Source organism: Impatiens glandulifera, chromosome 9, assembly GCF_907164915.1.
Source record: "Impatiens glandulifera chromosome 9, dImpGla2.1, whole genome shotgun sequence".
In the NCBI taxonomy this organism is placed as follows: domain Eukaryota; kingdom Viridiplantae; phylum Streptophyta; class Magnoliopsida; order Ericales; family Balsaminaceae; genus Impatiens; species Impatiens glandulifera.
In genome coordinates, this window is record NC_061870.1 from 28,653,767 (window position 1) to 28,664,954 (window position 11,188).

At 28.4% G+C, this 11,188-nt stretch overlaps 1 protein-coding gene across 2 annotated transcripts; it reads right to left on the reverse strand.

Annotated features, from left to right (window-relative positions):
- Positions 1-2,035: 2,035 nt before the first annotated feature.
- Positions 2,036-7,225, reverse strand: LOC124915410. Of its 2 annotated transcripts, none has more exons than XM_047456119.1 (10): positions 7,109-7,225; positions 5,625-5,934; positions 4,744-4,830; positions 3,888-4,310; positions 3,422-3,557; positions 3,167-3,329; positions 2,954-3,082; positions 2,657-2,851; positions 2,449-2,571; positions 2,036-2,346 (listed from the first exon to the last, which is right to left on the reverse strand). In XM_047456119.1, the coding sequence occupies exons 2-10, from the start codon at positions 5,878-5,880 to the stop codon at positions 2,224-2,226; spliced, it is 1,635 nt and encodes a 544-aa protein (XP_047312075.1). In that variant the 5' UTR covers positions 5,881-5,934; positions 7,109-7,225; the 3' UTR covers positions 2,036-2,223. The 2 variants fall into 2 exon arrangements, with proteins under 2 accessions (XP_047312075.1, XP_047312076.1); XM_047456120.1 differs by lacking the exon at positions 7,109-7,225 and adding an exon at positions 6,862-6,897.
- Between the last annotated feature and the right edge of the window lie 3,963 nt (positions 7,226-11,188).

The window sequence follows — 11,188 nt, forward strand, 5'->3', positions numbered from 1 at the left end:
CTGGACGTTGAATGAGATTCCAACGTCCATTCGATGGACGCGGTTCCAACTGTAGAAATAAATATGTATTTTGGCTACACCCGATTACATGTTTATTTTTATTTTAAAACCTTAAGAGTTTGTTTTAAATTGATTTTTTTTCACCTTTTTTACTTTAATTTTATATTTTTTAAATACACAAAATATTAAAATAAATATGACAAATATTTTATAAATTTCCCCCATATTTTAGGGTTAAATAAATAATTTTGGGAAAAAATGAGTATCTCATTTCATCCTAAATTATTTATTTTAATCCCTTAATTTTTTAAATTATTTTTAAGACAAGTACAACATTTATTTCAAATAATTTTATTTTTTTATTTTCACCATTTTTTAAAATTAATTAGGTTTTAATTATCCTAATAACTTAATAACTAGTCTAATTAATTATTTAAATTAATTTTTGACCATGGAGTTAAATATTTTAATTTAATTTATTAAAAAATAAATCAAAATAATCTATATATATATAATGATGCTTAATTTTTAAAGTGTCCGGATTGCCGGGTCGAGAGCTGTGGTTAATTTGGATACTTGGGTCGGATTGTGGGTTGACCCGTTTTTAAATTTAAAACGGTTAAAAATAAAATTAAAAATGCTAGAGGTATGTTTCGAACTTGCAACCTAACAAAGCAAGTACAACTCTTTAACCAACTAAGCTACAAAGACTTTATTTTTAAATTCAACACCAAATTTGATAAACGCGAGACGTTTTAATATTAATATAAGTTCAACTTTTTAACTAACTAATCTATATATATATAATGATGCTTAATTTTTAAAGTGTCCGGATTGCCGGGTCGAGAGCTGTGGTTAATTTGGATACTTGGGTCGGATTGTGGGTTGACCCGTTTTTAAATTTAAAACAGTTAAAAATAAAATTAAAAATGCTAGAGGTATGTTTCGAACTTGCAACCTAACAAAACAAGTACAACTCTTTAACCAACTAGGCTACAAAGACTTTATATTTTAAATTCAACACCAAATTTGATAAACGCGGAACGTTTTAATATTAATATAAGTTCAACTTTTTAACTAACTAATCTATATATATATAATGATGCTTAATTTTTAAAGTGTCCGGATTGCCGGGTCGAGAGCTGTGGTTAATTTGGATACTTGGGTCGGATTGTGGGTTGACCCGTTTTTAAATTTAAAACGGTTAAAAATAAAATTAAAAATGCTAGAGGTATGTTTCGAACTTGCAACCTAACAAAACAAGTACAACTCTTTAACCAACTAGGCTACAAAGACTTTATATTTTAAATTCAACACCAAATTTGATAAACGCGGGACGTTTTAACTAACTAATATATAATGATGTTGAGTAAATGGATAATTGGGTCGGATTGTAGATTGACTCACCCATAAACTTAAAACGGTTAAAAATAAAATAAAAAATGTTATCCGTAATTTTTTTCACTGTTTTTATATTATTATTCGTGCAAATGCACGGGCTAAATGCTAGTTATTTTAATTTTATAAGTTGGTGGGTAAATTTTTAGTATTTACAAATTTGTTTATATAATTTTATGAAAGAATTTTTTTTAATAGAATATGGTATAACGGTGTCCCGCAAAATTTTTTTAAAATCGAACGGAACAAAGATGATAATAAAATAAATCGATAAACGCATTTCCGTTCGCATTGTTATCCCAGTTATAAAATCTCATTCAAATTAGAGTTTTTTTTTTAAGTAGGAATCACTTCGAGAGTAAGGATTTATTCACTTATTAAAAACTCTTAATAAAATAAATAAATATAATTTATTGAATATAAAAACATGTAGTAGGGTTTAGACATTTATCATACTTATCACTTTGAATGAGATGATGAGTCAAGCACTTTAAAATCAACCAAACCTTAAAAGTGTGCAGAACAAAATTGAAATCCTTTTAGAGTTTTGGAACACAAGTAATGCCATCTAATAATTCTAGGGTGCTTGATTGTTCTAACTTATAACTAGCAAAATAAGAGTTGATAACACCATAAGTGTTGCAACTCATAACACTTGACCAACAATGACAAGATCCAGAGCCCATGATTTGTTTGTCCCAAAAATAAAATAACAAAATAATAAGAAGAAGCATAATGTATTGAATGTATACTATACACTAGTATGTGTCTAATTCTAGAATTGGAGAAGTTGCAGAGAAAATATTATAAGAATTGTGAGTATGATCATTCATAGTTGTTGTCTTCACTAGTCATAATGGTGGGGATATCGCCATGACTAACAAAGTCAATCTTGTTCAATCTAGCACAACAAAGCACAGACTCTGGCAACTCTTCCGGTTTTTGTGCCTGTTATTGATTATCGATTAACTTTCTTTTGATTATTATTTTACCCCCGAAAGAGAGTTGTAAAAACTAAAAACTAGAGAGAACAGGGGAATTAGTTGGAACCTGGATAGTTAAAGCCAGATCCAGAATGCCATTCATCAAACGATCTCTGAATGCATCAAGTCCCTTCCTTGCTATGTAACCAAATCGATGAATGTCCAGATCGATTTCGAAGTAGTTTGGTCCCTTAAAAATCAGAAAGAAAAAAACAGCAATTAGAGAAAATCATACCATATTTGTACTGTCAACAAAAGAACAATCAAATGCTCACATGATAGAATTGATGTTGGGGACGTGAAAGGACCGGTTTCTCATTGTAAGCATGAATAAGTTTTCTTTCTGTAGAGCTACTGACAAGGTCATCAGGATTCGCCACTCCAACCATAATCTTTAATCTTTCTCTAAATGGAACTAAGCTGTCTTTTGCAAACCCTTTGACTTTTTCCATATGATCATCCATCAGTTTCTGTGGCATAAATCAACACAAATTTCAGTTTAAAAAAATACAAGGAAAAGAATAATGTGGCTCTCAGAGGAAGCTAATTGTACTACTTCAAAGCTAACTTACCTTGATACTTTCTTGAAACTGGGGAGAGATGTTATTCTCATACCCCTCAACTAGTCTGAAATACAGTACAAGGCTTAAACCCTGTCCATCAGAATCACCCACGAACATAGGTGGAGCATATGTAGGCAACTGTCAAAATGCAAAAAAATTAAGTTACATGGTATACAAATAATGGAATATAGACTTCAAATCTATTGAGAGATTAGGTTGTACCTGAATATTGACGATAAGCAGAGAAGGAAATTCCCCATTTGCTTTGACAGAAGGAAGCTCAAGGAGTTTGGCTATATGACTAACCTTTCTTGGGCACTCAAATAAATCTACACCAATTGGAGTATATGGACTGAAATCTGGAGCAGGGGATTTTTTTTTGTCACTGCAGAAGGAATTGTTGAACCACTCGATTAGAGTAAAACTATTGCTAAACACACAACTCTCTAGAAGATAACACATAGAATAATAACGTACTTGAAATAATTTGTGCCACGAAGTGTAAATTTTGAAGGTGCAATTTTGGACCAACACCCTTTAGCTGGCTTCCCTTCCATACAATAGGGGACTAAAATTCCTGCCTTGGGACGATATAACAAATTCTTTGACGTACCTGTGTGAGTTCAAATCTTACAAAAGTTGCACTAAAAGGCCTACTAAACTTAACCACATACTTGATGCAGTTATCCTTTAAGGATCATAATTGTTTCAATTTTGATGCTTATGATACGGTCTACAAATAAGTGTGTAATCAGGAACAAATTTAGAATTTTTCCATCAAACAAATTAGAAAATGTTTTGGGGTTTGGATTTTAGAAGAATATCACCACAACTCATAAAAAGGTTTTGGAATCATAATAAACCAATTGCCGTGGTGGCCCACATACATTGCATTAGAACAATGAAAGTCTATCAGGCAGAGATTGGAGAATAGTACACTTACGGTTTGCATTGGCCTCTGCCCCATCAAAAGATGTTTTCTTGAATGAAAGTCTGATAACCGTTGACTTATGTTTCTGAGATTGCTGAACATGATTTGAACCATTTAAATTATCATTGAAACTTACAGAAGGAACTAGCGGAGGTAAGCTAGACTTTCGGATAATCTCTCCAATTTTCTCTTCAAATTCACGTTTGTCTACTCTTATACAACTAAAACTTCCATGAGCACTGTCCAATTTTTTCTTCCTTGCTTTATCAAGTTCTTCAGGCATTCCAATATCACTTAAATGTGTAGATCTATTTGAATCCTCGAGTCCATCTTTACCTAAAAGTTTTTGTGTCTTGTATTGGACCTTGTTCTCAACAAAGCGTGATGAAGTTTCATACTGAAGTATTTGACCCCTTGAAAGATTAGAGAAAATATCTGCATGAGCAAATGCAGAAGGGGGAAGGCATAACTTTAGTTGACAAACAAATATGTGGTATCTCATGATAGGCATTTACCAAAAACAAAATGGTTATCTTTGTTAATAAAACAACTGATCATGATTGTTCCCACAAAGGAAGAGGGTTCTAGCATAGTAATACTTCCATATGGATCTGACACTAATTAGAAACAGATTGTGATCCTAAAGAGAAACAGATTGTGATCCTAAAGAAAAACGCCAACTGCTCTAGCAATGAAATGAATGAATAGGATATGTGATCCTAAAGAGCACAATACATCCTAGTAAATCCACTGTTCAGATAAAGGGAAAAATGGAGTTTCCTAAGACGTGATCCATCACTTGCAATTTAGATTTTTTCACAAAAAATAACTTCATAAAAAATAACATTCTACAGAAAGTCTTCATTACCTCCATCGTACACGCTACTGAAGTCATCGTCGGAGTCAGATTCTATTAAGCTGACAGAGTCAAACCATGCTTCCTCTGGACAAATTACTGCAGACAGATAAGTAAAAATAAGTCTCTTGTTCAATCTTTCCTCGTTCAAGCTCAATGAAGCAGAAAACTTCTAGCTAGTGAAGGCATCAAAGTCATCCAGCACTTCGAAGAACAAAAACTAATATACATAGCTAATGTCTAGTGTCACAGCTAACTAAATGAATTTCATATCAACTTTAGTGTGCCATGATACTTGTGATTGGATGAGTTTATTAGTGCGGATGTTTGAGTTGCATATCTACTTCAGTACTCATACTTGCTGTTGCAACTTGCAAGCCCATATTAGGGGATCGAGTCTAAGGTCTTACAATTTGGTAGGAGGGACATCAACTGACTTAAGATTAAGTTGGTCGTCCCACATTTGTTGATTAAAATACTAACTGAAAGATCATTTCTGCCTATAAGCATCTCATACTTCCTTGAGACTAGGGATGTTTCGGTGACCTAGTTTCTAGGATGGGGGCTTGTTGCTCCCCAATTGTACACATCATACAGGCCAGTTCTGAAGCATAAGAATCGTATGCTAGAACACTGTGCATATCCTTGTCTACATGACATGTCAATTGTCTTTAGCATATATGAGGAGTTAATCTCTACAATTGAGGCTTAATGATCTAAATATGAGTCCAAAAACTAAAAAATCCTGGCCAGAAAGACCATCAAACAGAATCAAATTTCTGCTTCTCCTGCATCACTAGAACGTGTCTTTTCAACTTTCTCTACTAAATATTTCACCTTTACAAGTAGTAACCTTAACATTAGTGCTATGTTGTGGAAAGAAAAAGTTTTACCATTTCTATCGATCTGACCATGGTGCCACTCCAACTGGGTGATATGGAATGTCGAGTTGGAAACATCAGAACCGCTGCGCGTGGTGGTTATCTGAACAAAATCACTCCCAGAAAAATCTGTTGCACAATCACTATTCTTTTTCCTGATTCTATCAACCACAGATTTGGAAATCCTTTTCCGGCTTTTCCTTATCCGCTGAAGGCGCCTTTTGCGTGGTTTAGTTGACTGAGATGGAATGGATATGCAGCCTCCCATTTTCAACTTATTAACCAAGCACTCTTCAGCAATTCTTTATTCATGCAAGAGCATCTACAAAAAGGAAATGAACATTTAATGCTTTAATTAACACATCAGAAAGTCAACTTGTATTAAAAGGATTTAAAAACAGTTATGAATCCGAGGTGCACACTTTTTTACATCAGAGAAAATAAATGAAAAGATAACATCAATGTTAAGAGTATTAGATTCCTGTGAAATCAAATAGTCCCATTAAAAAAAACAAAAACAAATAGTCCCATCTTGTGCAAACTCCTACTTCTTGATTCATCAATACGATATTAACAAATATCTATATAATAATATGGTTTCCAATTTTCAGGCAACATGGAAAACCAATTTAAGAAAATGATCAATCCAGAAAAGCCCTGAAAACAGTAATTATCTGGTTGCAGTTGATAGATTTTTGCAGATTGGTGACAGATGCTAACTAAACTAATATGATGGAGATTATCAAAACATGCACTGATGAATATTAACTTGTAATAGTGCATATTAGCTTGTCCAGTGAGAACATTTTTATCTTCAATCTTAGATAAAAGAAAAATGTCCTCAAATGGAGTTATCAAATACTTAATTCATGTTTGAATCTTATTCTATATCAAAGATCACTGAAGCTGTGTGTTCTTTAATTAGAAGGTTAGAAGCCAACTGTCAGCCATGAATCTATCAATCTATCACTCAACACCGCAAAGCAGGCTCTTACGAACAGATGATCATAAAATTATCAAAAGATTTGGCATGAACTAGAGTTACTAGACCATAAATTCAAATCCATAATCCATTAATGGAAAAATAATAATAGTAATCGTTTGCCAGTAATTTCAGCAAATATGTATGCACTATTACTAATTAAAGAATGTCAGCAACTGTCATCTATATCTACACTGAGATATCATAGTTGACATGAACTAACACAATGAAAACAAACAAATATATTGATGTTAAGAGCTCAATTACCGAATGTTCATCGCCAGCATCGGATACAATTATACAAACACATGAGAATCGCAGATTGCCATTACAATCCAAATACAAACTAACATGTTACGTATTTTAGAGAAAACTACATAATATGCTAGCAAATCAAGTTGTGTAACTAGAAAGGAACGGCGTTGTCATTTTGAAGACGAAAATGGAAACGTAAAGTTTTGAAAGATGAACTCACGCATTCACTAACATTACGCATATAAACAACATGACTTACGGAATTCTCTAAGATACATTTGCAGATTCGGAATCGATATTGAAGAAGATCAAGCGGTTAAGTGATCAATCCACCTTCCCTTCCTCTCTCTCTCTCCGTATAACTGACGACGTGATCAACTACAGTCAAGGGGAGAGAGAAACGAGATCCGCAAATACAATTACGAACTTAATGAATGCATAATCTATCTATCTATCTTCTTATTTCTGTAATACAACCGATCAATATTTTTGGAATTCGTTTTTTTTAATTAATATTTATACATACAAAAAAATATTTTTATGCATGAATTTGGTATAATTAATACTATCTTTCATAAATTTAAAACATCTAGAGTAAATCCTACTTTGACTACTAAAATTATGGATGAATTTATTTAATCTTTGACCTTAAGACACGTTTTATATTGGTTATGTCACATTAATATATTATTCATATTAATTTGCTTAATTACATTATTTCAATATTTGGATAGATCATCAAAATGGATTTTGGAAATAACATTTTGATTATTTAAATAATCCCATGTTAAATAAGACATTGCCTATTTCAATAATCAACATATTTTATTTTATGTTTTGATTATACACTGTATATAATTAAATTTCTTTAAAGTATTATCCGATAGAGTAATAACCACGCTTAAATAGTAAATTTGGTCGGTCCCAACTTGGGTCAATGTTGTAAAATAATATTCTCGCTAAAAGTATAAGATAATAAAAAATTAGAAAATTATTAAGGACATAAATAGTATGTAAAGTAATAATAATTTCAGAATTATATATATATATATATATATATTGTATATGAGTTACAAAATTCAATTCTTTATTTTATGTAAAATGTTTAGCTTTTGTTGTAATAAGTAATTGTTTAACGTGTTGTTTGCTTAAAATATTTTCTTTGATTACACGTTTGGAATGACATTGCTATCGTTTGGTTCAGAATCAAATCATTTCATCCGTGTTTATTACCGACTATTTCATCCGTGTTTATTACCGACTCAATAATTTCTTCATTCGTAGGTGATTCCATAACCGCATCATTCTCGCTTGAATAATTTAAGAGATACTCAACTTCCATCATATTCCTATATCGTATATTAGAGATAACTTCATTTAATCTTCAATATTTTTATTTGTTTCACAAAGTATTATCATTTCAATTTATGTTGTGTGTTCATTAATTTATATTTTAGAATTACAATGAACTTTAGATGATTGTGTTTTTATACAATATACGCAACACAATTTTTTATATGCATGAATCTAGTTAGATATAATTAATCATAAAAAAATCTAAGTTTAAATATTAGTAAATTGTATTATTTTAAGGAGGTTTAACTCTATTTGTTTGTACAGAGATATTATATATATATATATTTATATATATTTATGTCTATATATATATATCTCAAATTGATTACAAATTGATCTAAGGTCATGTTTTTTCATCCAAATGGAAATTTTATTTATTATATATTTTAAAATTATTTTGAAAATAATATTAATCATGGTAAAACAAAAATGAAGTCAACAAAATATTATTGTACATTAACTTATAAAATAATACCTTTTTAAAAAACACTTTTTAAGATTTAAGTTTAAATTTATATGAAAATTAGTTAATAAATTGATGAGGTAATTGATATTTTCTGCAATTTTATATTGATTTTCATATGGCATGGTATATGATTTTGTTCATTTTACTCGCAAATAAATTTAAATTAAATTTCTCATTAATTTAAACAGTTAATCGTGTTAGTTAAATATATTATATTTATTTTAATTTAAAAATTATTTTATTTTTATTAAACTTTTTCTTATTTTTAATCATTTTATTTAATAGTATTTAAAAATATATAATTACTTTTTCTTTGTTAAACAATAATATTTATTATTATTTTTATGTAATAATAATTTATTTTTCTTAATAAAAATAATGTATGTTTAATACTATTATTTTTCATTTTGAATTAATATTTTAAAACTATTATTTAATTCTAAATATATATATATATATATGTATATATATTTAAACATAAAAAAATGATTAATATCTTTAGCACTATATTAAAAAAACAAATATTTACACTATTTTATTTTTGTCTATTGAAATTAATATTTTAAAATTATTAGATATTTTTGTAAATATAATATATATATATATATATATATATAAAATATAATAAATACTTAATATATTTTTGTTTAACAAAAGTAACCCTGACAAGGTAGCCGATCAATAAAAGATACACCAAAATGTCATGGTTTGATTAAATCTGAAAAATTTCAGTAAATATATATATAATGTTACCCAATCTTTATTTTTATTTTGAATCAATATATTATCTTAGTGCTCTTTTTTATCTATAAAACTCTTTATAAAACTGTAACTTACTTTACATGTTAAAAAGCCTTTATTAAAATTTTATTTTATTATTACTCTCCTATATAATTTTATTATTATATTTAAGTTTTCATAAAATCCATTTTCTTCTTCATCTCTTTCACCTTATTTACTTAATTTTTAACTAAAACATCTACTATTATCCTTTCATTCCACAACAATAGTACAAACAAGCACACATACAAGACTCTAAATACAAATTCTTGGGCATTTTCAATTTATATCTGCTTATTTTTTATTTCATAGTTTATGATGGCTGATGAAAGATGGATGTTTCATTCAGTTTTGTTTATTTGTTGTTGATCTTCTATCTTTTCATATTGATATAAAGAGTGAGATATCATTAGACTATTGTGTATGATTTCACCGTGGATCTTTGATTCCATAGTTGATTTCTAACTGCTATTAGGTTTCATTTGGCTTTGTTAATATGTTAATAACTTTTGATACTCCTTAGTTTTTTTTTACGACAATTGTATCATTCAATTTGTGTTGATGAGTCATTGTGTTAGGTTAGATTTAGTTATGATGGATTAGATTATATTGAATTTAATTGGGTTGGGTTATATATTTATGTTTATTTTTTTATAAATTTTATTTGTGCTTAATTGTTATATTAAGGACACAACAACAAGACAATGAAATTGGAACTAATGATATGGAGCAACAATAAGTTACCAACTAATATATTTTCTCTATTTTATTATTTTGTTTGTGATTGTGTATATTTTTGATAGTATTAATATTTGATAAATATTTATATAAGTTAAATTATAACGAATTATATACAAAATAACATAAATGATATAATTTTATTATTTATTTTAAAAATAAATGATAATTATATATTATTATTTTATTAATTTTAATATAGTTAATATACAAAATATTTAAAATAGTAATTAAAAATAATTTATACAAATATAAGGATAAAATAGTTTTTAAAAAAAAATATTTTTTATCTTTTTTTATTCCACCAATCAAATAAAAAATAATAAAATTTATATAATTTATACACTCAATCAAACACTAAAAACCTATATAAATTATATAGATAATTTTTGCATCTGTAATAAAAAAATGATTTCATTGTTTTCTTCATCTACATCTATTTTCTTCATCCACATCTATACCAATATGGATGTACATGTATGAAGAACGTCATACTTACACCAAGAAGATAAAACAATGTAAGTGGTATTTATTTTTATATTTAACCAATTATTTAATGAGAGAAATTATGATATTTCAATGTTATAACCATTAGATCAAAATGTCACGGATTCGATTCCGTCTGAAAGCGCTCTGAGTTTAAGTCGGAGTCATGATTTAAGTGTGGTTAACATATTCTTTATTCTAAAAAAAACATTACTCAAGTATAATAATTCTTAAAAGAGAATTCAATGACACTATATTTACTTTAATTAAGTTAATATATTTATTGAGAATGTGAAATCTTTAAATTCCAATATTACAAGATGGTTTCTAATGGATAAATTAATGATAAATGAATAAATAATATGAAATTAATTAGAGAGAAATGTTTTGAAGATGTAAAAGAATAAATTATATAGTATGAAAATATAAATAAATTAAAATTTCAAGTTTTTTATTATTATGTTTTTTTTAATTTAAATAAATGGAATATAAATTGAAGTATTTAACTAACAA

Bases quoted from the DNA above. Each gene is read 5' to 3' on its own strand.
- LOC124915410 (XM_047456119.1), bottom strand. From the start codon at position 5,880: ATGGGAGGCTGCATATCCATTCCATCTCAGTCAACTAAACCACGCAAA. The intron at 4,831-5,624 runs GTAAAACTTTTT...ATCTGTCTGCAG, and splicing joins TGGTCAGATCGATAGAAATG to TAATTTGTCCAGAGGAAGCA. The intron at 2,347-2,448 runs GTTCCAACTAAT...AATCAATAACAG, and splicing joins ATCTGGCTTTAACTATCCAG to GCACAAAAACCGGAAGAGTT.